Source organism: Molothrus aeneus, chromosome 1 (genome assembly GCF_037042795.1).
Source record: "Molothrus aeneus isolate 106 chromosome 1, BPBGC_Maene_1.0, whole genome shotgun sequence".
NCBI classification, from domain to species: Eukaryota; Metazoa; Chordata; class Aves; order Passeriformes; family Icteridae; genus Molothrus; species Molothrus aeneus.
Window position 1 is genome coordinate 152,559,438 of NC_089646.1, and position 25,933 is coordinate 152,585,370.

Here is a 25,933-nt window from a genome sequence, read left to right on the forward strand (position 1 = left end):
TTTGGGTTGGAAGGGACCTGCAAGGCCATCAAATTCCAAACCTCTACTGTGGTCAGGGACACCTTACACTATCCCAGGTTGGTCCAAGCTCAGTCCAGCCTGGCCTTTGACACTTCCAGGGATGGGCAGCCACAGCTTCTCTGGGAATTCCATCCCAGCCCCTCACCACCCTCACAGGGAGGAATTCCTTCCCAATATGCCATCTAACCCTGTCCTCTGGCAGTGGGAAGCCATTCCCTGTGTTCTGGCATTCCAGGTCCCTATCCAAAGTCAGGGCTCAGCATTCAGATGTTCCCACCAGCGATGTTTTGTCCGGAAAAAAACCTTTTCATCCTCAGAGCAGTTCCCAAATCATCTCTAATTGCATCTGTGCAGGTGCTGGGAGGCAAGCAGAGCTTAATTAGGGCATGGAAAAGGCTCAGATCCTCTCCTGATGGGCAAGTTTGAGTTTCTATCCCCTTAATATTCCTGGAGATGGGAGGAAATCAGGGCTTCCATCCCATTCCCTGGTGCCAGGGAGGGATCATGGTGCAGTTTTTTTGGCTGGTTGAGCTCTTGCCCACAGTTCTGGAATGTGTGCAGCATCCTCATGGATGTGGCTCTGACCATAGGGATGCAGCCATTCTCCCAGCCCCAGAAGGGTTAAATTGGGATCGCCTCATTCCCAAAAGTCTCTTCCCAGTGCCGCACATCCCACATCAGCTTCATCCTCGGTGCCAGCACCATCCCCAGTGAGCACGGAGCCAGCGTGGCACCAGCTCCATCCCTGGACATCATGGATGTCACCTCCCCATGGGAGTGACCCTGTGGTGGCCTCCCAGGGCCACAGGGACCACAACAAGCCACACCCCCCGTTACTCTGGCCACGTTTATTTGGTTCCAGCCCTGCAGAGGTAACACGTGTCCACACCACCTCCCACCCTCACCCACGTTCTCCTGAAGATCTCAGGATCCCCCTACTCCTCAGAGGAGCTCGCTTTGGTCCCCATCACCCCTCCTGTCCCAGAAGGGGTTCGTCCACTAGTCCTTGGCCATGTCACAGGCCCGGTTGGTGGCTGCCTCCACGGCATCCATGATGGTGGCCCGGAGCGCTCCCTTCTCCAGCTGGTGCAGGGCGTAGATCGTGGTGCCCCCGGGTGTGCAGACGTCCCCCCGCAGCTTCGCCGGGTGCTCCCCTGTCTCCAACAGCATCTTGGCTGCACCCTACGGGACACCAGGACACCAAGAAGGTCAGATTTGGGACTTGCCAAATTCCCCTTTCCACGGTTGGATGGCTGTGACAGTGTTCACAGGGGTCTGAGGATGAGGGAAGAGACAAGGATCTGACTCCATGTTTCAGAAGGCTTGATTTATTATCTTATGATATATATTATATTAAAACTATACTAAAAGAATAGAAGAAAGGATTTAATCAGAAGGCTAGCTAAGAATAAAAAAAGAAGGAATGAATAACAAAGGCTTGTGTTTTGGACTCTCTGTCCGAGCCAGCTGTGATTGGCCATTAATTAGAAACAACATGAGACCAATCATAGATCCACCCGTTGCATTCCACAGCAGCAGATAATCATTGTTTACATTTTGTTCCTGAGGCCTCTCAGCTTCTCAGGAGCAAAAATCCTAAGGAAAGGATTTTTCAGAAAATATCATGGCTACAGATGGCATCACCACCCCAACACCCCCATGGCAAGGGACTGTCCCACCGCCATGCCCTTCGTCCTTCTGGTGGCTTCATTTTTGGTTCCAAAAGGGGAAACTGAGGCAGAGTGGCTTCCAGCACCTCCTCCCTCATCCCAAGGGAGGAATGGAGCCCAGGGGCAGGAGGAAAGGGGGGAGATTCCAGTATACGCCAAGGACTCACCAGCAGCGTCTGCGCCGCGATCCTGCTGGCCAAGGCACCCGGCATTCCCATCTTCACCGCGCCCTCGGCCAGCGCCTCGGCAAACAGGTACACCTGGGAAGAGGGGAGCATCCAGGGGTGAGCCTGGAGCAAGGAAAGGGACCCCCAAATCCCAGGACAGCATCCCCTGTCCCTCTGGCTTACATAGGCCACGCCGCTGCCGCTGAGCCCGGTGTGGATGTCGATGTAGGATTCGGGGACCTCCTCGCAGAGGCCGCAGGAGGACAGGAGGCTCTTGAGGAGCGCGGCTTCCTCGTCACCCGCGTTGCTGCCCCGGGAAAAGACCATGGCCCCTGCCTGCACCACGCAGGGCAGGTTGGGCATGATCCGCAGCACTTTGGTCCCGGGCGGGAGGAGCTGGGGAAAGATGGGGATGGGAGAAGGGGTGCCAGCCATGGGAAGAAGCCAAGGATGACCGGAGACACTGGGGGGTGTCACCCATCAGGCTGGCGGAGAAGGGAGGAGCACGGGGAGGGAGCTGGAGGGGCAGCTGGGAGGGGACAAGGCCACAGAGGTGTGTCCTGCATGGGCCTGGGTGCAAATGGAGGAGAAAGGAGAGGAGGAAAGGAGGAAGAGGAGAATGTGAGATGAAAAAGAAGAGAGAAGAGAAGGAGAAGGAGAGAAGGAGAGGGAGGAAAGAGAAAGAGAAGAGGAGAAGGAAGGAGAAGGAGGACCAGGATGAGGACAAGGAAAAAGGAGAAGAGAAGGAGGAGGAGGTGGATGAAGAGGAAAAGAAGGAGGAGAAGGAGGAAGAGGAAAAAGAAAGGAGAGGAGGAGGAGGAGAGAAGAAGGAGGAGAGGAAGGGGAAACAAGCAAAAGGAGAGGAGGAGGAGGAGAAGGAGAGAAGGAGAAGGAGGACCAGGATGAGGACAAGGAAAAAGGAGGAGAGAAGGAGGAGGAGGATGAAGAGGAAAAGGAGGAGGAGAAGGAGGAAGAGGAAAACGAAAGGAGAGGAGGAGGAGAGAAGGAGGAGAGGAAGAGGAAACAGAAGCAAAAGGAGAGGAGGAGAAGGAGAAAAGGAGGAGCAGAAGAGAAGGAGAAAAGAAGGAAAAGGAAAAGGAGAAGGAAAAGGAGAAGGAACAGGAGAAGGAAAAGAAGGAAAAGGAGGAGTCTCACCCGCTGCAGTGTCTGGATGGTGACACCAGCCACCAGTGACACGACGATGTGCTGGGACCCCACAGCAGGACGGATCTCCTCCAGGACACCCGGCAGGATGTGGGGTTTGGTGGCCAGGAAGACCAGGGTGCTCCTGTACACCACTTCCAGGTTGCAGTGCGTGGTCCGGCAGCCCAACTCCTGCCCAGGGACAGGGAGAGGGATCACAGCCCAGCACCCCCAAAAACATCATCCCAAAACCAGCACCCCCACAGTAACGGCACGTCCAGAGGCAGGGACATGGCCTGGGGACCTGCTCTGGTCACAAAGCCACTGAGGCTCTGCCTGGATCTCACCCAGATCTGGGAAGGATGAGCCAATCCCCTCCTGAGTATGGGGGAAAGGGTGCTCTGAGCCCACAGTGAGGGACACCCCAAAATCTCCCACTCCCTTGGCCCCACTCACCCGCCAAGCATCCAGGTTTTTGTCTGAGGGAGCGCTGGCCAGGACGTTGCTGGCTGGAACCTTTCCTTTGGGGACACAGGGAATGAGGTGAGTAGCCAGGGTGGCCCCAGGATTGTGGGGGACACCCCAGCACAGCCCAGACACCCCAATTTCCACTGGGATGTGATTCCTCCAATCCCAGCATGATACCAAAGGGGGACATGGAGCAAGTGTGGCCGGCACCAGTTGTGTCAGGGTGCAGTGACAATGGAGGTGGCCCTAATGGGCAGGGCTGTCCCCACACTGTGCTATGGGACAGGGATAATCCGGGACACATGGGAAGAAGGGACAGGGCTGTGCCCTCACTGTCTGTGAGACTGGGATGTCAGGGAGAGAGGCAGGACAGGGCTGTCCCAATGTCCCCACACTGATCTGGGGAACAAGAACCCTGGGGGACTGGGATAGGACAGGGCTGTCCCCATGTCCCCACACTTATCTGTGGGACAGGGACACCAGAGAAGAGCACGGTCCCTGGGGAAGAGTGGCAGGAAAGGGTTGTCCCCATGTCCTTCCAGTGTAGGACAGGAACCCGGGGAGGGGCTGGGACCTTTGGAATAGGCCAAGACAGGGCTGTCCCCGTGTCCCTCCAATGGAGCACAGGGACCAGGGGAAGGGCTGGGACCTTGGGAAGGAGCCAGGACAGGGCTGTCCCCACGTCCCTGCACTGGAGGACAGGGACCCGGGGGCGGGCTGGCACTTTAGGAACGGGTCAGGACAGCAGGGAAGGGAGTGCACGGAGCGTCCAGAGCAGCGCTGTCCCCATGTCCCCCCGCACTTCCCCTCGCCACTGGACGCGCAGGGACGCCGGGAAGGCGCCAGACCAGGACTGTCGCCGTGTCCCCTCCCCTGCCCGTGTGTCACGGAGCCTCCGGTCGCCCCCCGTGCCGTACCCGCCTGCAGCAGCCCCCGGACGAGCCCCCCGGCCATGCGCCCGGCGCCCACGAACCCGACCCAGAGCTCGGACGCCTCCATCGCTACGCGAGGCCACGCCCTCAGAGCCGCACCCCCGGCGCTGATTGGCAACGGACAGCCACACCCCGTTTTCCTATTGGTGGATCCGCCCTTAAGGGGCGGGGTGAACGGCGTAAAGAGGGGAAACTGCGCAGGCGCTGGCGCCACGTGGTTCGCGCAGGTCCACGCGTGGGGGTCCTGGAGGGAATTCGCAAACCATTCCCAAAACCTTTCCGAACCTTCCCCTCAGCGCTCCTCGGAGCCCCGGCACCCCTAGGGCCACGAGGGGGTCCCCATCGCGGGGGTGGGGACTAAATTTGGCGTGGGGGAGGTCCCCAAAGTTGTCCGTGGATGTGGGAGGTGCTTCCCACTCTCCTGGCCCCACAGGTCCCCCCACCCGCCGGCATCCACGGGTTTGTGTGGGGTGTCCCCTAATTTGTCGGTGGATGTGGGAGCTGCTTCCCATTCCATGGTGCTCCACACCCACCAGCATTCCTGGGACTAGGGGAGGTTCCCCTGGTGGGGGGGGAGACCCTGAAATTTGGGGAGGAGGGTCCTGCAATTTTTTCCATTAGTATGGGGGGCTTTTCCCCACCCTCTTTTCCCCACAGGACCCTCTCCATTCCCATCATGCTGCTCCGGAGCTCCTGGGCTGTGCTGCTCCTCTGCGCCTCTGCTGGGTTTTTGGGGTGGCTGGGCCTTGCCGTCCCCCCAGAGAAGGTGGGGACCCCCCTCAGAGCTGGGGTTCTCCCCTCAGAGCTGGGGTTCCTCCCACAAATCCCTCTCAAGACAACCACGGGTGACAGCCGGTTCCAGGATGAAGCCACATCCCAGGAGATGTCACACCTGGACTCCTGTTACTGTCTGGTGGCTGTGAGACTCCCTCTGGCTGGGAAATTTGCATTCTGGGATCCCCCATCCTGGGCAGCCTCTTTGCTTGGTGTAGGGATGGTTTTGGGGGGGTGAAGGCCAAATTCTGGGGTTACACCACCTTTTTCCATATTTTACATCCTCAAATCACCTCCCCTATCCCCCCATCCTGTGCTGGGAGCACCCAGGGGTGCATTTGGGGTGTCCATGGGGAAAACCAGCATTCCCCCAAATATTCACCTCAGGAGGAGCTCTGGGAGGCCTGGATGAGGTCACCTCTGGATGAGACCCCCGTGGCCCAGCTTATGCAGGACATCGCCCACCGGATGGGTATGAACCAGGGCTGGGATGCTGCAACATTCCCATATCCCACTTTGGGACTGATCCAACATCTTTTCCCACCCCACAGGGAATGTGAGCAGCCGTGGGGCTGCGGAGCTCCAGGGAGGACACCAAGTTGTCCCATCCAACCACCATCAGGAGCAGGAAAGACATCAGGATATTCATGCCCAACCAGGTGGGAACACAGCAAATCCCATTCCCAGGTTTTTTCACACTGGGGTACATCTTCCCCAGCTCTTTCCACTGTTGTTTCTATCTTTTCCATATGCAGAGAGCATCCTGGTCCTTCAGGAGGTGATGGAGAAGCTGCAGAAGGTCAACCAGAGCTTGGAGCTGATGCTGACAGCCTTGGAAGACGCACAAAGCCATCTGGAAAAGCACCTGGAGCACCTCAAAGCCATCCCTGACCTGGGTGGTGAGCGGGAATGGGGGCTGGAGGATCGATGGGAGCTGCTGGATGCCAACACCAGGCTCTTCTTCCCTGTCCCACAGGTCAGAGCCAAAGCGTCACCTCCTCCTGCATCCCACACAGCTCATACTTCACGCTCCTGGCTCTCCCACTGGTGCCAGCATCATTCCAGGCCATCTTTCTCCTCCTCTTCCTCGCTTCCAGCGCCCTCGGCATTCCAGCCATCTCCATTCTCCTGGTCCTTGCTGCAGCAGGTGGGGACAAGTGTGGGGACAGTGGCTGGGGACACACCACCCTGGGGGGGGGAGGGTCTGTCCTCTCCCACCCTCTCCTTGTCCCACAGGGCACTGGCTGCTGGCATCTGGCTGCCGTGGTGCCGGAAGGATCCGGCCAGGGGTTTCCTGGGAAAAGGCTCGGTACCGTCTCACCTCCACCCCGGAGAGGTAGGAGATGGTTGAGGAGGTGGCATGGAAACCTTGGGAGCTGCTGGGTCCCACCCTGGATGTCCCACCCTGGATGTCCCACCCTGGAGCCATCTGGCACAAGTTCTCAGGAAGGGACAGGACACACCTTGGTGGCTTCCCTGTGGCTTTTGGATACCTCATCCCAACTCCTTGCACCATTTCTGTTCATATGTTCCATCTGGGATGTCCCATCCTTGGTGCCTCATCCTGAATTTCCCATCCTGGATGTTCCACCCTGGAGCCATCTGGCAGAGGTCTCCAGGAAAGGACAGGACACATCTTAGATGGCTTTTCTACAGATTTTGGGCATTTCATCCCCACTCCATGTCCTGTTTCTGGCCAATGTCCCATCCCTGGGTGTCCCATCCTGAAGCCATCTGGCAGAGGTCTCCAGGAAAGGACAGGCCACATCCTGGTGGCTTTCCTATGGCTTTTGGGCACCTCTTCCCAACTCCCAATGAAATGCCCAAAATCTATTTCTGCTCAGAGAAGGGTGTGGAGAGGCTGGAGAGGTGCATATCCCCATGGTGGTGGTGACACAGAAGCCACCAAGGTGATAGGAGTCAGATTTTCCTTCTTCCCACACAGGGAATGTGATATGGAGCTGCTGCAAGAGGAGTTGGACAGGATGGAGATGAGCTGCCTGCAAAATGAGAGGTGCCCACCAGGTGGGAGGCGTGGTGGCTGTAGGACAAAGATCCAAAGTCCACAGATCCACATCCCCATCTTGTGCTGGGACATGTGTGTTATCCCAGTGCCCCCAAGCTCTGCCAGGGCATGTGCCACCACCCCAGAGTGTCCCCATCCTACACCTTGGAGGGTATCTCCACCCCTGCCATGTTCTTGCAGAGCCTTCACACCTGGAGCAGCCCCAAGAGGTGGCCGGGGACATTCCCAAATTCACAGGGCAGGTGTCACCTGACCCCGATGGCCAGAGGACAACATGGAGCTCGTGTGGGGTAAGGTGCTGGGTGGGATGTTCCCACGTTGGTGTTGTCCCCCAAAACCTGCTCTTGGGGGCCAGCTGGGTCTCACTGAGGGTCAAGTCCTCCAAGGTTGGGGTGTCCTCACCATGGTGGCACCCCGGGTATGGGGCAGACAGACAGGGCTGGGGACATGACATACAGGGAGGAATTTGGGGTGGAAGAGGGTGTCCTGAAGGTTGCCAAGGCACCCCAGGGGACAAGGGACATCTGCAGGAACTGCCTTCTTCCCAAACCAGGTGACACCGGAGCCGGTCATGGATGCTGGGAAGCTCCGGGAGCCCAAACTCTGCAGCCCAAGGGCCAACATGTGAGCACCAACCACCCAGAATGTCCCTTCTCCACGGCCTGGTGTCACCTTGGGGGGACACCAAGGTGCTGGTGGCTTCCTGGGGTGCTGATGGGTGTCTCCTCCGTAGGTCCCTGTGCCAGGGCCTCACCAGGGCTGGGCAGCGGTGCCGGAAGAAAGCGATTCCCGGGCTGGAATTCTGCCACATCCACACCACCAGCAGTAGCTTGGCCATGGATTCATCCCCCCATTTTTGACCCTCTACCCCCTCCCTAAGGGGTTTTAACCCCTTTTTATGGCTGTTCCAGATCCTGGTGGAGAACATGGACCCTAAGGATGCCACTGGATGTGGGTACAGGGCAAATGTTCATTATCCCACCAGTTTTATGCTATTTGCATATATTTTAATAAATGCCACAATTACAGCTGGAGTCTTTCCCATTCCTATCCTGAGACAGGGGGCTGTAGGATCATCCCCATGTGCCAAGAGCAGCAGCAAATTCCCTGCTGCCATTTCCGTGCCCTGGATTCCTGATTGCCTTCCCTTTATTACACCTAATTGCAGGTAATTAATGTAGCTCATTAACAGCTCAGAGTCACCACCCTCTTGGACACAGCCACGGCAATGGCTCCAGTTGGCTCCTACCACCTGATTTGGGATCTTTTTGGGATGCCCCAACTTCCCTCCCCCCTGCCCTGGGCGTCCTGCGCCGCTCCCAGCAGTGGGGCAGGAATGTGGGAGCTGCTCCCCGCGCTCCCATTTTTACTTTGGAAATGTCACTGTCACCCCCCCAGCCCCGTCCTCTGCCCCAGCAAAGGACAACCCTGAGTTGAAGAGGATGATCCCGGTGCCAGGCGGTCCCAGTGCTGTCACTTCCTGGCATTGGCATAGTTGGCGTTGAACCAGGCACAGGTTTCCTTCACGGCTGGGGAGGGAGAAGATGGGATGGGTTTGGGGATTGGGAATGGATTTTGGGAAGGGACTTTGGTAAGAGAATCACGGGACAGGTTTTGGAATTGGGAATTGATTTTGGTCACAGGATCACGGGATGGGTTTGGGGACTGGGAATGGATTTTGGTCAGAGAATCACAGGATGGGTTTGGGGACTGGGAATGGATTTTGGTCAGAGAATCACAGGATGGGTTTGGGGATTGGGAATGGATTTTGGGAATGGATTTTGGTCAGAGAATCACGGGATGGGTTTGGGGACTGGGAATGGATTTTGGTCACAGAATCACAGGATGGGTTTGGGAATTGGGAATGGATTTTGGTTAGAGAATCACAGGATGGGTTTGGGGATTGGGAATGGATTTTGGGAATGGATTTTGGTCAGAGAATCACGGGATGGGTTTGGGGACTGGGAATGGATTTTGGTCACAGAATCACAGGATGGGACTGGGAATGGATTTTGGTCACAGAATCACAGGATGGGTTTGGGAATTGGGAATGGATTTTGGTTAGAGAATCATGGGATGGGTTTGGGGACTGGGAAGGGATTTTGGTCAGAGAATCATGGGATGGGTTAGAATCATGGAACAAGTTTTGGGATTGGGAATGGATTTTGGTCAGAGAATCATGGGACAGGTTTTGGAATTGGGAATTGATTTTGGGAATGGATTTTGGTCACAGAATCATGGGACAGGTTTTGAGATTGGGAATGGATTTTGGTCACAGAATCATGGGACAACTGGGGAATTGGGAATGGATTTTGGTCAGAGAATCATGGGATGGGTTAGGGAACTGGAATGGATTTTGGTCAGAGAATCATGGAACAAGTTTTGGGATTGGGAATGGATTTTGGTCAGAGAATCATAGGATAGGTTGGGTTGGAAGGGACTTTTTTAGGTCTTCTCATCCAACCATCATGCAAGGAGACACCTCCCAAGAGACCAGGTTGCTCCATGCCCCATCCAACCTGCCCTTGCACATTTCCAGGGATGGAGAAACCACCATCTCTCTGGATAACACATGCCAGTGTTTCGCCACCCTCATTCCTCATCCGGAAAAGATGGACCACCTTGATGCCACCAAGGCTGATGGCACGGGGTAGGACCCCTGGTGTCTCCTGGAGACTCCCCCATCTCACCTTTCCTGAAAGGTGTGAACTGGAATTCGGGCAGGTACCGCCGGAGCTTGGCATTGCTGGCCGTCTTCTTGAACTGCCCGTCGGACTTGGTGGTGTCAAACTGGGACGGGAAGGATTAAGGAGGAAAAACACGTCTTGCTTTTGCTCCTTTGGTGGGAAGGATCCTCTGGATCATGGAATCTCCACGGGGAGCTGGTGGGAAGAGGGGCTTAGCCTTTTGTGAAGGATACAACGAGCTCTCCCCTGAATTCCATGGCCTCTGCGATGGCCTCTGCTGCTTCCCGGATGGAGACTTCATCTTCTTCTCCCACTGTGGAGAAGGGAAGGATCATGGCTGTTCCCTCATGGAGAGGGGAATCCTGGGGGACATCCAGGGCTTACCTGACAAAATGATTGGTTCCACCTCATCATATTCCCGCAGCACCCAAATGAAAAGTCGGGCCAGGTCCTGTGGAAGAGCAGAAAACTCTTGGAGGGGTCACTGATGTCCCCCAACCCTCCCATCCCAAGGGGACACAACTCTGGGAATGTCCCAGGAGAAGCCAGGGGGGTGCAGAGCCCTCTGGGGTCCTGCCAGTGGGTCCTCCAGCCCCATTCCCTGCTTCCCAAGGCCACACCTACCAGGGAATAGATGAACTGTCTCCTGGGCTTGCCTGTTCCCCAGACAGTCAGAGCAGAGCCGGATTCTGAAGGAGGAAGGAGCCATGACCACCAGAGCCACCTCCAATCACCCCACAGAGAAAGTGGGAAAGAAAAAAACCCCTCATTTCTCCCCAGAAAAAATCCCAGGAAGTCCTGCCACCCTCACGTTTGGCCAGGTAGACCTTGTGGATGAGCCCTGGCAGGACGTGGCCGTCCTCGATGTTGAAGTTGTCATGTGGCCCGAAGACATTGGTGGGAATGACGGCGGTGAAGCGTCGGCCATGCTGCTCGGAATAACCCCTGGATGAGAGCAGGGAAGGGGACAGTGGGTGGGCTGTCAAGCCCCTTCCTCCAGCACTGGTGTGCCCCCAAAAAACCCCAGCCAGCAGCACCTTCACCTGCTGAGCCCAGGTATCTCCCCAGTTTCCACCTGGAATTCCCACTCGATTCCCCTTGCCTTGAAATTCAGTGGCTGCTCCCCTGTCCCCAGCTCACCTATTTTGGACATCAATCATCCTCTTGGCGTAGGAGTAGCCAAAGTTGGAGCTGTGAGGTGGCCCGTTGTGGATCTGGGAATATCAGAGCAGATAAATTAAGCAGGGGAGGGACTTTCCCTGGATTTTGTGTGGGAATGGGGACTCTCACCATGGTCTCATCGATGGGATAGGTGGTCTTGTCTGGGAAGATGCAGGTGGAGAGGCAGGAGACCACCTTCTGCACCCCTGACTCGTGGGCACAGTGCAGGACGTTGTCGTTGATGTGGATGTTTGTCCTCTGGGAAAAGGGACATTTATCAGGATCGTGGGGTCAGGGATCCCCAAATTCCTTCACCAACACCTCATAATGACTCCAGAAACCACTGGAGCTCTGGTTTGGCACTGGGAGCAGAGCAAACCACATCCCTGTGTGCCCATATCCCAATTTAGGGAGTGCAGCACCCACAGGGATCCTGGCAGTGCCAATTCCGTGGGTGCTCACCCAAAAATCCAGGTTGGAGCGGATGTTTTTGAAGAGGCCTCCGACCATGGCGGCCAGGTGGATGACGTGGGTGGGCTTGTGCCTCTCAAACAGGGCTTTGGTCTCGGAGCTGCTCCTGGAATGGGAAATTTTGGGATTCAGTGGGGTCAGCAGAGCAAATTGAGGTATTTCCAAGGAAAAACCCAATCCTAGGAGAGGAAATGTTGGGGTTCGGTGGGGGCAGACTGGGGAGTTTCTAAGGAAAAACCCAGTCTTGGGATGGAAAATTTTGGGGTTTGTCAGGGCCAACAGAGCAGATTGGGCTGTTTCCAAGGAAAAATAAAGAAATTTGGGATTCAGTGGGGTCGACAGAGCACATTGGGGTGTTTCTGAGGGAAAAAAACAGTCCTGGGATGGGAAATTTTGGGATTCAGTGGGGTTGACAGAGCACATTGGGGTGTTTCTGAGGGGAAAAAAACAGTCCTGGGATGGGAAATTTTGGGATTCAGTGGGGTCGACAGAGCACATTGGGGTGTTTCTGAGGAAAAACCCAATCCTGGGATAGCAAATTTTGGGGTTTGTCAGGGTCCACAGAGGAGATTGGGATTTTCCTTGGAAACAACTCAATCCTGAGATGGGAAATTTTGGGGTTTGTCAGGGTCAACAGAGGAGATTGGGCTGTTTCCAAGGAAAAATCAAACATGGGAATGGGAAAATTTGGGATTTTGTGGGGTTGACAGAGCAAATTGAGGTATTTCCAAGGAAAAGCAAAATCCCAAGATGGGAAATTTTGGCGTCACCAGAGCAGACTGGGGTGTTTCCAAGGAAAAACAAATTCCGGGGATGGGAGTTTTTTGGGGTTAATAGAGCAAATTCCAAGGTTTCCAAGGAAAAACCCCAACTCACGTCAAGTCGGCATCCTGGGAGGACACAAAGATCCACTCCTCGTCCGGCTGCCCCTCTCCATCAGCCACCACCTTCTCAATGGCTCTGCCCACCAGGCCAGTGCCTCCTGTCACCAGGATGCGCTTGGTCACCTCCGTCATGGCCAAAACCCTGCAGGGAGGAGCCAGGGGGGACAAGCTGGGATCACCTCGGCATGGACCACCCTGGTGTGGGCACCCATGAGGATCCCCCACACCCCATGCAGGTGGGATCGGGGTTTTGGGGGGAAATTTCTGCGTTTCTGGGCAAAAAGGGGCGTGTTTGGCTGTGACGGGGCTGAAACTCCTCACCTGGAAGCCACCTGGGCCAGGGCCAGACCTGCCACGTGGCACTGCCCAGCCTCTGGAAAGGGAGGGGCACCTGCACCCCCAGGTGTGTGCCCCAAATCTCCTTCTGCACCCCAAAATCGCCTCCCACACCCCAAATCTCCCCCTGCACCTCAGGGGCTGCACCCCAGATCTGCTCCTGAACCCCGAGTCTTGTGTCTGCACCCCATATCTCCTTCTGCACCCCAGATCTCCTTCTGTACCCCAAATCTCCCTCTGCACCCCAGTTATTCCTCTGTACCCCAAATTTCCCCCCTGCACCCCAAATCCTCTGTTTGCAACCTAAACCTTCCCTGCACCCCAAATCCCAGCTCTGCACCCAGGATTGCATCCCACGCCTCCCTGCCCCTCAAACCCCAGCACTGCACCCCAAATCCCAGCTCTGAACCCAGTCCTAACCCGCCCACCTCCTCTGCACCCCAAATCTCTCTCTTACTCCCTCATCTCCCCTCACCCCCTCCCGTCCCGTAGCGCGTCCCCCCTCCCAACCCACAACCTCCCGCCCCTCTGCCCTCCCCACCGTCCTGTCTCCCCACTTTGGGGACCCCCCGGTTCTCCTCCCCACCGGTCTGGGGTGGCTCCGGTTCCCACAAATGTCCCTTAATGGGGTGAGGGGCGCGTCTCACCCTCAGCTGGATTCGGGGCCACTCGGGTGCGCTCGGAGTCGCTCGGTTGAGTTCGGCTGCTCTCGGCTCGGTGAGAGTTCGGGTTGGGTCGGTAGGGGCTCGGCTGTGTTCGGTTTCGCGCGGCTCGGCTCGGTATGGGCTCGGCTAGGTTCGGCTGTGCTCGGTCCTGCTCGGCGGTGCTTCGTGGCGACTCGTCTAGGTTCGGTTGCTCTCGGCTCGTTGGGGGCTCGGCTGGATTCGGAATCACTCGGGTCAGCTCGCCTGGGGCTCGGCTGGATTTGGAATAACTCGGGTCAGCTCGTTGAAGGCTCGGCTGAGTTCGGCTTCGTTCGTCTCGGCCCGGTGAAGGTTCGGCAGCGCTCGGCTTCTTCCGCTGCCGTCACCGGGCGCTGCCGCTTGGCTCGTCGGGAAATGTAGTCCATGCTCGGGAGCAGGGGAAAGGAGAGAGCGCAGGGGAGACGATTTTGGGAAGGGAAGAGGGACAAGGGAAAGGGGTGCAAGGAAGGAAGAGGTGCAGGGAATAGAAGTGGGTGCGGGTGGGGAAATGAGGTGCATAGAAAAGGAAGGGGGGAAGGGAATGGGGGTGCAGGGAAGGGAATAGGGGTGTGTGAGAAGGGGGTGCAAGTGCAAGGGAAAGGAAAGGAGAAGGGAAGAGGGTGCAGGGGTTTTAAGGGGGTTCATGGGAAGGGCTGCAAAAGCAAGGAAAGGGGTGCAGGAAAGGAAGGGGGTACAAGGAAAGGGGTTTCTTAGGTGTACCCCCCTCAAAGGGGCTCATCAAAAGGGATTTCAATGTGAAAACGTTTTAATCACATTTAATACACTTAAGCTGAGATTAAAAATGAGCAGAACTTTACTGCGTGTGGGGGATGGTTTTGAAGGCACCCCCTCCACCCCCACATCCAGATGGCTTTTCCCTCGGGATTTTTGTGAGGCAAAGGCAGGGCTTTGCTCTAAATTAAAATTTTGAAAGTGGAATTAAGGGCGACCCAGCCAGGAATTCCCACATTCCTCCTCCCAAAGCCCTGGGTAGCCTCAGTGTCGAGGAGCAATAGAGTGCCAGTTTTTCTTTCCTCTTCTGGCTCAGACCTGGAAATGTGTCCTTTTCCTTTGGGAGAGTCCCAGGGAAGGTTGGGTCCTTGGGGACCTCCTCGCTGAGAGTTGGGGGGGTCATTTGCATATTTAAAGATGTGTCCTTGTGCCTCTGTCCCCTGGAAGTGCCCATCCCCTCTCCCAGCTGGCTGAGTCCCAGCATGTGCCCAGCCCTTCCAAGCTTTTCCCAGCTCCAGAATCCCACTCCCAAGGGTCTTGGTGTTGTTCCCACCTGATGTTTTACAGGATTCCCTGGCTGATCTCACCCACGGAGCCAGGGATGGACACTGGAGCTCCTTCTCCATGCCAGATAATTCCATGTCTGCCCTGCATCCTCCACGAGACATTTAGGTTTGGCAAGAAGAAACCTCACGCTGATGTTGGGATGAGTCAGATCCAGCTGCGTCCACGCTTCCACCTCACTCCACGGTGAAATTATAGAATAAAAAGGTTTGGGCTGGAATAAAATCATTCCCATAAATAAAAATCATCCCATTCCAATCCCCTGCCATGGGCAGGGACACTTTCCACTAGATCAGGTTGCTCCAACGTGGCCTTGAACACTCTCAGGGATTAGGGGGAAAAGCCAAGGAATATTTTCCACATGCTGGTGGGAGAATAAGATCTTCCTGCTGCCTCCTGCAAGTTTTGGGAGAGTAGGGATAAAACCATGCTTTAGCCAAGGAATTGCTGGGAGGTGGCGCAGCCCAAGAGCTGCTGTGACAGCACTCGAATAACCACGGTGTTGCATTAAATGCAGTAATTTTGGAGCCTAAATATGCTAATTCTGGGTCTAATTACGAAAGAAATGTTGGAGCATGAGGGAAGATCACAGGGGAAAGGGATAAAGCTGCGGCGTCCACATGGGACGGACTCGTTTGTTAATGAAATATCACCCAGGCTCCTGATGTTATCTAACAAGGCCTTTGGGATTTGAGGATCAAAGCCTGCAGCAGGCCCATTAGCTCATCTGGGCAGGGCGTCTGCGTGACACGATCCAGAGGACATCCCAGGACCTTCCAGCCGGCAGGATAAAGCTTGGGTGGCTTGGCCAGGTCCTGTCGGAGAACCGCTGCTTGGTGTGAGGCGTCGTTTCCGTAACGAAGCTTCCTTGTTGGGTGACCTATTTCTCTGGAATGGGCCCGGTTCTGGGTCCAGCCCCACTCCCTGCTCTGCCCTCCCCATGCCTCCCAGGAAAGTGGGGCAGATGGGTATGAGATTCCCAGGTACAGCCTATCCCAGGTGGAAGCAGTCCGAGGATGATGCTTTACGGCTGCAGCCAAGCTCCAGGAGCCCAGGTGAGACAGCTCTAAGCATCCCTTCCCTGCTAAAATTCCAGCTTTGTGGCTCTTTTTTAGGGAGCAGCACACCAGCAGTGAACTTTTTTCCAGGCCTTGTCCCACAGGATGGCCTGTGCCAGTTTCCATAGGGATTGGGGGTTGCTCCCCACAATGTGCAGCCCTTTGGGAGTAGGAATGATCCAAAAGCACGGAGGAAGGGAGCAGGGAAGACTGGCATGGGGGTGGTGGCCACAGATATTCCAAGAAATCCCGTTCATGGGACTGGGAGCAGCTGCTGCACAAGAATGTCCTTTCCACCATCATTTTGGATTTGGTCTTTTCGAGCCCAGTCCTCTCGAGGAGGGAGATGCTCCTGCCACTGCTCTATAATGGGGTTTGGGATTATTCTGGGAGTGGGATCTTGGCTGGGTGGGTGTGAATCCCATCAGGAGAAACACTGGAAGAGATGCCACCTTTTCCAGCCCTTCCCATCTGTTTGGGGTCTCCTCAGGATGGAGTGCAGAAAACTGGGCAGGACCCAAGATCCCATCCCAGGGTGGATGGGAGAGAGGAATGTGGGCACAGGGCACTGTGGACGTGGATCTGAGCCTCCTCCCAGTGTTCCCTGGAACCCACGTGAGCTGACTGTGCCCAAAAAGAGCGTCTCTGGCGCAGGTTTGGGATGAGGCAGACATCCCGCTGGGCCTGGCTGCTTGGGCATGTCCAAGGACCTTGGGAAGGTGAAATCCTGCTCTTGTTTCAGTCCAAGTGTTGATGTCAAGCTGGATGAACTCCAAGGTGAATGAGTATAAGAGCAGGGATTACTTAAATTTGTCTTTTTATGGGTTCGACTTTATTTTAAGATGAGCTGAAGTTGGTGCCTCAAGGCCAACCAGGGGAGATGCACTATTTAACTAGAGAAATAAAAAGGCCAAACAGTTCCAAACCTATTCCCTCTCTCGTTTCCCAGCTCAGCTGCAGGGGCTGTATAGTTTTGGTTTTAAGGAAGGGCTTTGTTCCTCAGCAAATTCTTCCTCTTCGAACCAAATCTGAATCCAGCTGTGCATGGAGTTCTCTGCCTCTCTGGGCTCCAGCTGCTCCAGAGATGTTATTTTAATTTGCTTTTGATGAATATTTTAGTACTGCCAATAGCCCTGGAGACTTTGAACTCGTGTGTCAGCCCAGAGCTCACCTGTTTGCCGGGAGCCTTTGTACAGAGAAAAAAAACACATCAAAGGAGAAGAAAGAGTGAACGTCACTGGTGAGGAGCAATTTGGGGAGACCAAAGATCTTTATGATCCAAAAATCCATGTTGGAGTGTCAAAACTGGGAGGCAAAGAGGCAGGAAGGTGGCACAAGGGGCAACATCTTCTCGCAGGGTCACATGCTCGTTCCTGCACTTTGTTGCCAGGTCTCCATGCTGCACCTCAGGAATCCACAGTGACTTGGTGGGAGTCAAGTCATAATGGGGATGAGATGTGTGACCTCAGAGCAGAGGGTTGGTGGCTTGGGATCACCAGCACCGATGATCCAGAGACCCTGAAACGGGAGGAAGGTGCCCTGGAGGCTCCCTTAATGGGACCCTGCAGTGAAGAGGGAAAGGGGGTCTCCAACAGGGATCAGTTGAAGACCTCGTAACAAGGTGAGATTCTGGCCTGGAGACTCCCAGGGAGGTGGAATGGGGACAGTCCAGCCAGGTGGACAATGCAAAAATGACCATCACCTGGGTCCACTGAGGAACTCACAGAAAGGAGTGTGACAGCCTGGAAATCCTGGTAAACCGAGCCCCTTGCAGGAAAAGGGGACAAGGAAATGGGACCTTCCTTGGGTGGTCCTGGCACCCTCTGAAAGTGAAGATGGTGTCAGGAAGACTGCAGCTATTTAGACTGGGAGCAAAGTATCTGGATGTAGCTGCAAGAACATGAGGCATCTGAGGCTTTGCTGCAGGAAAATTTTATTGAGGCAAAAGAATGAATAGACAGGAGCAGCAAGTGGAAGGGATCCAAGGTGAGGTGCAAGTTGGCAACCATCAGCCAAGGTGCTTTGCTTGCAGGAGCTGTTGGCAGCGCCCAGAGCTGGTGGTGTCAGGGTTGGTGCTGAGGGCCCTTAGCAGATGTAGCCGCCCCTTCTGCCATAGCAGCCCAGGCCTCCCAGGCCGTAGCCAAGGCCAAAGCCAAATCCGCCAGAGATGGGCTGTCCCTGGGCATTGAGCTCAGTGCCCAGAGCAGCCGAGGAGGTGGATCCGACAGCGGTGTTCTGGGGGAAGGAGGTCATGATGGGTCCTGGCAGGGTGACCAGCACAGGGGAAGGGTTGATGATGACGCGGGAATCCTGGCATTGCAGGGCACAGGGCTCGTTGCAGCTGTTGGCCAGCGGGGTGGGTCCGCAGGGACTGCAGATGTTGTTGCAGGCCATGGGTGCGGTGTGGAGGGTGCCTGGAAGAAAGAGGGGTGAGGCAGGGCAGGGGCATGGGGGAGCAAGGGGTAGTGATGGAGTGTGGAAGCTGTTGTGGAGCTGTGGGGAGGCATGAGGGCAGCTGGGGCTGAGCGTGTGGGAAGAGAGGGCCCAGTGTTGCAGGAGCAGGAGGGTCACGGGATTGAGGCTCACCTGGTTTTGGGCAGGAGCAGGAGGAGAAGACTTGAGAAGTGTGTGAGGGAGAGAGGCTCTGGGCTGGCTTTTATGCTGGTTCAGGAGGGGCGGGACAGCCTTGTCCCATGGCCTTGGGGCATTTTGCAGGCCTGCTGAGTGCTGAGGTGGGGAGTATTTTGCATCCCACAACTCTGCAGTGTCATGTCCTACTCTTGAGGACATAACCTTGGCGGCAGCTTTTAAATGCAGGTATTAAACACCAAAGGCTGCTGTTAGTGTTTTTTCTCTGGGAGGGCTGAAGACATGACCAGAGCTTTGGAGAAGTGGGATGTCATCATTGTGGCAGTGGTGTGCTGTGGTTTGTGGGTGTGTGGTGAAGAGGGGCCTCATTCCACCACAGCCACGTCAGGCTCATTTGGGCTTTGCAGTTCCTCTGGGGGTGGCAGGGGAGTGCTCCCCTTCCATCACATTTTTTGTCACCCTACCATGTTGAAAAATTCCTAAACATCCCTATAGTTCAGGCTTTTCCCCCTAGTGATGGGAAAGCAATTACTGTGATTTACGGCTGCCTCCCATACTCCCCAAGGTCATGTGCTGCTCCATCCATAGCTGGTGAGGGATAAGGTGGAAGAACTTGTTTGAGGAGCAACTGATGTTGCTATAGACATTCACTTTTCAGAAAAAGTGGATTGACCTTGTTACTCTCTAGAGGTACCTGAATTGAAGTCATAATATCAGTTTTGTCTGAAACAGCCTTGCAAGTCATGATGTCGGGAATGTTTTCCTGCACACAACTCTGCAGCGTCATGTCCTCCTCTTGAGGAAGTGTCCATCTGACATTGGTGTCAGCTTTTAAGTGAGAGTTGGTATTTGGGAGGATTTGTTTGGAAGATGTGTGTCAGAAAAAGCAGAATATACAACAAAAGCCTAAGGAAATTATGGGTGTCATCAGTGAGGTCATTCTGTGGCACTTGTGTTGTTTAGTTTGTGGGTGTGTTGAGAAGAGGGGCCCCATTCCACTGCAGCCATGTCAGGCTGGTGTGGGCTTTGCATGATGTGCATGAGGAGCTTCCCCTTCCATTGTGGTCATTCCTCCTTTAAAGTGTGAGTATTTGAGACCCAAGTCTGGTGTTGATGGTGTGTGTCAAAGAGGAATGAAGATGTGACCCAAGATTTGCAGAGGTGGGGTGTCATCAGTGAGGTCATCCTGTAGAACTCATGGTTTTGTGTTTCTGAGAATTGTTGTGGAAAGGGGCCCCAAACTATCCTCGGTGTGTCAGGCTGGTCTGGGCTTTGCATCTGTGCCAGGTGTGAGTACCTGGACTCTTCCATTCCATGTCAGCAGTGGGAGAGTTGCCCCTTCAGTGAGCTGGCAGATTGTGGTGAGTCTGAGGCCCACTTGGCTGTTCAACCACTCAGAAGGACCTCAAGACTAAGGGTTAATCAAATTTCCCAAATTTCACGCAAGGCAAATTTGAAGAAGTTCTGCATCTGGACAGGAATTGCACTGAGCCCTGGGTCATGCTGTGGACTGAGAGTCTGAGAAGTGGCTTTTGTGAGCAGGACCCTGTGATGCTGATCAAGAACAGAGTGCTCAATAGGTTGCAGTGGGGAATTACTTCAGTGGGGCGACAACTCTGTCCAAGACAGATTTCAGGAAATTGTTGCCATGAAATTGTGAGAGGTGGTCCTTCCTCTCTTTAGAGCACTGGTGAGATCTCATGTGCAGTGATGTGGACAGTTCTGGCCTCGAGGTGTGAAGAAGCACAAGGGGGTAGTGGACAAAGACCAGTTGAGGGCCACCAGACACTTAAAGGGGCTGCTGGATCTTTGCTCGAGGACAGTCTGAGAGAGCTGAGACTCTGAGGAGACAAGGCTGGGCAGGGGTGTCACAACTGTGTGGGAGCCCAGCTGTTCTCAGCACTGCACACATGATGGAATAGAAGGCACATGCACATTTGAAAATAAAGTGAATACCATAGGCAAAGGGTGGAAGAATTTTTCAGTGTGTGGATGATCAAAGAGTTGAAGAGAGAATGGGGTCCCTTTTCTTGGAGGTCTAAAAGTGAACTGACCATAATCGTGGAAAACCTTTTCTTCCTGGGCCTGCTTGAGGAAGGCGGATGGAAGCATTTGCACTGTGGAGTTCCTGCCCAAGTGCATGCTCTTTTTCCTCTGTTCATGGGGAGGACTCAAGAGTGCTGCTGGGAAGAGAATTTTTCAAGTGTCTGCTGGCATAGAGTGACTTTGTCAGAGCAGTGCCCAGGAGAGAATTGTTGTGGTCAAAGCCTTTGGTAGATGAGATGATGGCCTGGTGTCATGTTCTGGAAGGTGCCCTCGTCTCCCCTGTTTCCCATTTCAGTGTTGGTTGTTCCTGATGGGGACAAATTTGCTAAGAAATGTTCTTTGCTCTCTTTCCAGCCAAGATCGTGGTTGAGTGCTGGCATTGCACAGAGTGAGGATGTGAGACCATTGGAATTCAAAAAGAAGAGGAAGCAACTCAGGTTTTGATGCAAGAACAATTTATTCAATACAAATAAGGATGAGAAGGAAGGAGCTGAAGGAATCAGGTGTGAGATGCAACTAGAGAGACCATCAGCCGAGGTGCTTTGCTTGCAGGAGCTGTTGGCAGCGGCCAGAGCTGGTGGTGTCAGGGTTGGTGCTGAGGGCCCTTAGCAGATGTAGCCGCCCCTTCTGCCATAGCAGCCCAGGCCTCCCAGGCCGTAGCCAAGGCCAAAGCCAAATCCGCCAGAGATGGGCTGTCCCTGGGCATTGAGCTCAGTGCCCAGAGCAGCCGAGGAGGTGGATCCGACAGCGGTGTTCTGGGGGAAGGAGGTCATGATGGGTCCTGGCATGGTGACCAGCACAGGGGAAGGGTTGATGATGACGCGGGAATCCTGGCATTGCAGGGCGCAGGGCTCGTTGCAGCTGTTGGCCAGCGGGGTGGGTCCGCAGGGACTGCAGATGTTGTTGCAGGCCATGGGTGCGGTGTGGAAGGTGCCTGGAAGAGAGAGGGGTGAGGAAGGGCAGGGGCATGGGGGAGCAAGGGGCAGTGATGGACTGTGGAAGCTGTTGTGGAGCTGTGGGGAGACATGAGGGCGGCTGGGGCTGAGCGTGTAGGAAGAGAGGGTTCAGGGGTGCAGAAGCAGGAGGGTCAGGGGATTGAAGCTCACCTGGTTGTTGGCAGGAGCAGGAGAAGGCTTGAGGAGAATTGTGTGAGGGAGAGAGGCTCTGGGCTGGCTTTTATGCTGGTCCTGGAGGGGTGGGACAGCCATGTCCTATGGCCTTGGGGCATTTTGCAGGCCACAGTTTCTGGTTTACTCAGAGTGCTGAGTCCTGAGGTGGGGAGAGTTTTTCATCCCACGACTCTGCTGTGTCATGTTCTGCGTTTGACTCTATGTCCATGTCACCTTGGTGGCAGCTTTAAAATGCAAGTATTAGAAACCAAAGGGTGTTGCTGATGATGTTTTTTTGTAGAGGGATGTAGATATGACAGAAGCTTAGGACATTGGGGTTTTAACAGTGAAGTCACCCCCTGGACCTGGTGTGCTGTGGTTTGTCAGTGTCTTGTGGAGAGGCTCCTCATTCCCCCACTCCCACGTCAGGCTCATCTGGGCTTTGCAGCTCTTCCAGGGGTGACGTGTGTCCTCTTCAATCACGCTCTCTCCCTGTCCCATTGCTAACATTCTAAATCTTTCTATCTGCCAAGCCTTTTTCCTGCTGGGTATAGCAAGACAATCCCTGTGACACCTCACCTGCTGCCCAGTGTCTTGTGTTGGTTCATCTGTAGCACTCATCTCAGCTGGGCCCAGCATGGTCACACTGTGGGTTCCCGCTGCTGGGCTCTGAGTGAAACCTAGAAAGGAAAACTGGTGCAGGAAAAGTAGACTTGAGGAGCAGTTAAAGGAACTGTGGACATTTATTTTTAAATGGCAAGGGTTGAACTTATTCCACTCTAGAGGTCCTTGAATGGAAATTGTAACATCGTTTTTGTCTGTCTTGGACTTTTTAGCGTTGATGTGGGGAATGTTTTGCTTCCCACAATCCTTCAGTGTCATGTCTTGCTCTTGAGGCTGTGTCCATTTGAGCTTGGTGTCAGGTTTTAAGTGTGTGGATATTTGGGATGGTTTGCTTGGAAGATGTGTGTCAGAGGAACCAAAATATACAACAAAAGCTCAAGAAAATTATGGATGTCATCAGTGAGGTAATTTTATGGTACTTTTGTCCTTTAATCTCTGGGTACGTTATGAAGAGGGGCCCCATTCCTGACTGTAGACGTGTCAGGCTGGTGTCGGCTTTGCAGCTGTGCTGTGCATGAGGAGCTGCCCCTTCCATCATGGTCATTCCTCCTTTAAAGTGTGAGTGCTTGAAACAAAAGTCTGGTGTTGATGGTGTCTGTCAATGAGGACTGAAGACGTGGCCAAGATTTGGAGAGGTGGGGTGTCATGAGTGAAGTCAGCCCGTAGAACTCATGGTATTGGGTATGTGGGTGTGTTATTCAGTGGGGCCCCAAACTGTCCCTGGTCAGTCAGGCTGGTCTGGGCTTTGCATCTGTGCCAGGTGTGAGTGCGTGGACATTTCCATTCCTTGTCAGCAGTGGGAGAGTTGCCTCCTCATCGTGTTGGCAAATGATGAAGGGTCTGAGGCTTCTCTTGGCTGTTCAACGACTCAGAGGGGCCTCAAGACTGATGGTTAAAGGAATCTCCCAAAGTTTAGGCAAGAGAAATGAGAAGTTCTGCATCTGGACAGGAATTGCACTTGACCCTGACTCATGCTGTGGGCAGAGATTCTGAAAAGTGGCTTTTGTGAGTAGGACCCTGTGGTGCTGATTGAGGACAGAGTGAACAGCAGGTTGCGATGGGGAATTCCATCAGTGGGGTGTCACCTGTGTCCAAGACAGATTTCAGAAACTTGTTGCCATGAAGTCAGGAATAGTGGCCCTTCCTCTCTTTTGAGCACTGGTGAGATCCGTACTGTGCAGTGGTGTAGAGAGTTCTGGCCTCCACATGGGAAGAAGCACAAGGGGTTAGTGGACAAAGAGCAGGTGAGGGCCAGCAGATACACAAGGGCCTGGTGGATCCTTGCTAGTGGAGAGACTGAGCGAGCTGGGCCTCTCAGAAGACAAGGCTGGGCAGGGTGGTGTCACCACTGTGTGGGAGCCCAGCTGTTCTCAGCACTGCACACATGAAGGAATAGAAGGCACATGCACCATTGAAATTAGATGGAATTCCATAGGCCAGGGAAGCAAGAATTTTTCAGTGTGTGTGGATGGTCTCAGAGTGTAAGAGGCAGTGGGGTCCCTCTTCTTGAGGTCCAAAACTGAACTGGACATAATCCTGGAAATACTGCTCCTGCTGGGCATGCTTAAGTAATGGGGATGGAAGCATTTGAACTGTGGAGTTCCTGCCCAAGTGCATGATGTTATTCCTCTGTTCACAGGGAGGACTCAAGAGTGCTGCTGGGAAGAGAATTTTTCAAGTGTATGCTGGCCTAGTGTGATTTTTGGTAGAGCAGTGCCCAGCAGAGAATTATTGTGTCAAAGCCTTTGGTAGATGAGGTGATGGCTTTGTGTCATGTTCTGGAAACTTTGCCCTTCTCCCCTGTTTCCCATGTCAGCATTGGTTGTTCCATGTGGGGACATATTTGCTAAGAAATGTTCTTTCCTCCCTTTCCATCCAACACAAAGGCTGAGTGCTAGCATGGCACAGGGTGAGGATGTGAGGCCAATGGAATTCAAAAAGAAGAGGATGCAACTCAGGTTGTGGTGCAAGAAAACTTTATTGAAGTGAAAGAATGATGGGAAAGAAGAAGGTGAATGTATCAGGTATGAGGTACAAGCAAAGAGACCATCAGGCAAGGTGCTTTGCTTGCAGGAGCTGTTGGCAGAGGCCAGAGCTGGTGGTGTCAGGGGTGGTGCTGAGGGCCCTTAGCAGATGTAGCCGCCCCTTCTGCCATAGCAGCCCAGGCCTCCCAGGCCGTAGCCAAGGCCAAAGCCAAATCCGCCAGAGATGGGCTGTCCCTGGGCATTGAGCTCAGTGCCCAGAGCAGCCGAGGAGGTGGATCCGACGGCGGTGTTCTGGGGGAAGGAGGTCATGATGGGTCCTGGCAGGGTGATCAGCACAGGGGAAGGGTTGATGATGACGCGGGAATCCTGGCATTGCAGGGCACAGGGCTCGTTGCAGCTGTTGGCCAGCGGGGTGGGTCCGCAGGGACTGCAGATGTTGTTGCAGGCCATTTTTGTGGTGTGGAGGGTGCCTGGAAGAGAGAGGGGTGAGGAAGGGCAGGGGTTTGGGGGAGTTTGAGGTGTGAAGTTTGAGAAGGGCAAGAGAGTGTGGGGGCTGTGGGGAGGCGTGAGCTCTGCTGAGGCTGGAGCTGAGCAGGCTGGAAGAGAGGGACCAGGGGTGCAGGAGCAGGAGGGTGCTGGCTTGAGACTCACCTTGTTGTAGGCAGGAGCAGGAGGAGAAGTGTGTGAGGGAGAGAGGCTCTGGGCCGGCTTTTATGCTGGTCCTGGAGGGGTGGGACAGCCTTGTCCCATGGCCTTGGGGCATTTTGCAGGCCACAGTTCCCGGTTTACTCAGAGTGGTGAGTCATGAGGTGGTGAGTGTTTTGCATCCCACAACTCTGCAGTGTCATGTTCTGCTTTTGGGTCCATGTTCATCTGACCTTGTTGTGGTGTGATGTTCTTGGCTGCTTTTAAATGCAGGCATTAGAGACCAAGGTCTGTTGATGCAGATGTTTTTTGTGGCGGGCTGTGGATGTGACCATATTTTTGCACAGTGGGGTGTCACAAGTGAAGTCACCCCATGTTCCTGGTGTACTGTGGTTTGCGGGTGTCTTGTGGAGAGGGCACTCATTCCCTCACAGCCACATCAGGCTCATCTGGGCTTTGCAGCTCTTCTGGGGGTGATGGGTGTCCCCTTCCATGTCATTCTCTCCCATCCTGTCTCGTTGCCAACATTCCAAACCTGTCTCTATGCCAGACCTTTCCTGCTGGATATAGGAGAGCCATCCCTGTGGCACCTCCCCTGCTGTCCAGTGTCTTGTGTTGTTCATCTGTAGCCCTCGTCTGAACTGGGCTCAATGAGGTCAAACTGTGGGGACCCATTGCTGGGCTCTGCGTGAATCCTAGACAGGAAAACTGGTGAAGGATAAGATTACGGCTTGAGGACCTCTTGAAGTACCTGAGTACATTGAATTTTCAGAACACAAGTATTGACCATTTTATTCTCTCAACCTCCCTGACTGAAAATCATGACCTCAGTTTTTCCAAGCCCAGCCTGACGAGTTGTGGGAATCCACAAAATCAGTGGGCTTTGGGAAAGCGATAAATTATTTAAGAAATAGAAAAGTTAGTAAAACTAGAGCAATGGTCTGTCTATTAACACTTGTCTAGACTAACACCCGAAGCTGCAGAAAAGTATATCTAGCGAGATATTAAGAAGTGCTAAGCTTAATAATGGAGCTCTGTGCATTGTATCTTATGGCTTACAAGCAGGTATTGTATTTGAAATAAGCAGGCATTGTATAATCAAAGGTATGTGTGCTTATAGTAGTTGGATAGAACTTCTGTCAATATGCTTTTGCTTTG

The 25,933-nt window shown here is 54.2% G+C and overlaps 6 protein-coding genes across 9 annotated transcripts; 1 reads left to right on the top strand and 5 right to left on the bottom strand.

The window, feature by feature from the left end:
• Positions 1-854: 854 nt before the first annotated feature.
• PYCR3 (pyrroline-5-carboxylate reductase 3) lies at positions 855-4,489 on the bottom strand. Of its 2 annotated transcripts, XM_066567096.1 has the most exons (6): positions 4,387-4,489; positions 3,458-3,522; positions 3,014-3,193; positions 2,042-2,254; positions 1,859-1,951; positions 855-1,203 (listed from the first exon to the last, which is right to left on the bottom strand). In XM_066567096.1, exons 1-6 carry the CDS (start codon positions 4,466-4,468, stop codon positions 1,021-1,023), a joined length of 816 nt encoding a protein of 271 aa, XP_066423193.1. In that variant the 5' UTR covers positions 4,469-4,489; the 3' UTR covers positions 855-1,020. The 2 variants fall into 2 exon arrangements, with proteins under 2 accessions (XP_066423193.1, XP_066423184.1); XM_066567087.1 differs by lacking the exons at positions 855-1,203; positions 1,859-1,951; positions 2,042-2,254 and having other exon boundaries at positions 2,261-3,193.
• Positions 4,490-4,780: 291 nt separating this feature from the next.
• On the top strand, positions 4,781-8,229 carry LOC136555740 (protein brambleberry-like). 2 transcript variants are annotated; one of them, XM_066548722.1, is made up of 11 exons: positions 4,781-4,860; positions 5,059-5,167; positions 5,563-5,647; positions 5,727-5,834; positions 5,931-6,074; positions 6,152-6,322; positions 6,412-6,511; positions 7,121-7,200; positions 7,382-7,491; positions 7,755-7,825; positions 7,935-8,229. In XM_066548722.1, exons 1-11 carry the CDS (start codon positions 4,799-4,801, stop codon positions 8,059-8,061), a joined length of 1,167 nt encoding a protein of 388 aa, XP_066404819.1. In that variant the 5' UTR covers positions 4,781-4,798; the 3' UTR covers positions 8,062-8,229. The 2 variants fall into 2 exon arrangements, with proteins under 2 accessions (XP_066404819.1, XP_066404826.1); XM_066548729.1 differs by having other exon boundaries at positions 5,931-6,071.
• On the bottom strand, positions 8,187-13,718 carry GFUS (GDP-L-fucose synthase). Of its 2 annotated transcripts, none has more exons than XM_066548744.1 (11): positions 13,388-13,718; positions 12,397-12,546; positions 11,512-11,626; positions 11,179-11,307; positions 11,029-11,102; positions 10,700-10,833; positions 10,513-10,577; positions 10,273-10,339; positions 10,122-10,201; positions 9,892-9,991; positions 8,187-8,730 (listed from the first exon to the last, which is right to left on the bottom strand). In XM_066548744.1, exons 2-11 carry the CDS (start codon positions 12,534-12,536, stop codon positions 8,675-8,677), a joined length of 960 nt encoding a protein of 319 aa, XP_066404841.1. In that variant the 5' UTR covers positions 12,537-12,546; positions 13,388-13,718; the 3' UTR covers positions 8,187-8,674. The 2 variants fall into 2 exon arrangements, with proteins under 2 accessions (XP_066404841.1, XP_066404849.1); XM_066548752.1 differs by lacking the exon at positions 13,388-13,718 and adding an exon at positions 12,726-13,011.
• Positions 13,719-17,862: 4,144 nt separating this feature from the next.
• On the bottom strand, positions 17,863-18,171 carry LOC136556846 (feather beta keratin-like). Its single transcript, XM_066550287.1, has one exon. It carries the CDS (start codon positions 18,169-18,171, stop codon positions 17,863-17,865), a length of 309 nt encoding a protein of 102 aa, XP_066406384.1.
• A 2,846-nt stretch (positions 18,172-21,017) lies between these two features.
• On the bottom strand, positions 21,018-21,326 carry LOC136556926 (feather beta keratin-like). The gene has a single exon (XM_066550409.1). The coding sequence runs from the start codon at positions 21,324-21,326 to the stop codon at positions 21,018-21,020; it is 309 nt and encodes a 102-aa protein (XP_066406506.1).
• A 2,945-nt stretch (positions 21,327-24,271) lies between these two features.
• On the bottom strand, positions 24,272-24,893 carry LOC136555760 (feather beta keratin-like). The gene is made up of 2 exons (XM_066548765.1): positions 24,782-24,893; positions 24,272-24,600 (listed from the first exon to the last, which is right to left on the bottom strand). Exons 1-2 carry the CDS (start codon positions 24,891-24,893, stop codon positions 24,272-24,274), a joined length of 441 nt encoding a protein of 146 aa, XP_066404862.1.
• Positions 24,894-25,933: the final 1,040 nt, after the last annotated feature.

Excerpts from the sequence above, each read along its gene's own strand:
- PYCR3 (XM_066567087.1), bottom strand. The coding sequence starts at position 4,468 with ATGGAGGCGTCCGAGCTCTGGGTCGGGTTCGTGGGCGCCGGGCGCATG. Across the intron at positions 3,523-4,386 it reads CCGGGGGCTGCTGCAGGCGG|GAAAGGTTCCAGCCAGCAAC; the intron begins GTACGGCACGGG and ends GTGTCCCCAAAG. Across the intron at positions 3,194-3,457 it reads AAAACCTGGATGCTTGGCGG|GAGTTGGGCTGCCGGACCAC; the intron begins GTGAGTGGGGCC and ends GTCCCTGGGCAG.
- LOC136555740 (XM_066548722.1), top strand. The coding sequence starts at position 4,799 with ATGTGGGAGGTGCTTCCCACTCTCCTGGCCCCACAGGTCCCCCCACCC. Across the intron at positions 5,648-5,726 it reads GGACATCGCCCACCGGATGG|GGAATGTGAGCAGCCGTGGG; the intron begins GTATGAACCAGG and ends CCCACCCCACAG. Across the intron at positions 6,323-6,411 it reads CCTGGTCCTTGCTGCAGCAG|GGCACTGGCTGCTGGCATCT; the intron begins GTGGGGACAAGT and ends CTTGTCCCACAG.
- GFUS (XM_066548744.1), bottom strand. The coding sequence starts at position 12,536 with ATGACGGAGGTGACCAAGCGCATCCTGGTGACAGGAGGCACTGGCCTG. Across the intron at positions 11,103-11,178 it reads ATCCCATCGATGAGACCATG|ATCCACAACGGGCCACCTCA; the intron begins GTGAGAGTCCCC and ends TGATATTCCCAG. Across the intron at positions 10,578-10,699 it reads CAAGGTCTACCTGGCCAAAC|AATCCGGCTCTGCTCTGACT; the intron begins GTGAGGGTGGCA and ends TTCCTCCTTCAG.
- LOC136556846 (XM_066550287.1), bottom strand. The coding sequence starts at position 18,171 with ATGGCCTGCAACAACATCTGCAGTCCCTGCGGACCCACCCCGCTGGCC.
- LOC136556926 (XM_066550409.1), bottom strand. The coding sequence starts at position 21,326 with ATGGCCTGCAACAACATCTGCAGTCCCTGCGGACCCACCCCGCTGGCC.
- LOC136555760 (XM_066548765.1), bottom strand. The coding sequence starts at position 24,893 with ATGCCCCAAGGCCATGGGACAAGGCTGTCCCACCCCTCCAGGACCAGC. Across the intron at positions 24,601-24,781 it reads CTGCTCCTGCCTACAACAAG|GCACCCTCCACACCACAAAA; the intron begins GTGAGTCTCAAG and ends TCTCTCTTCCAG.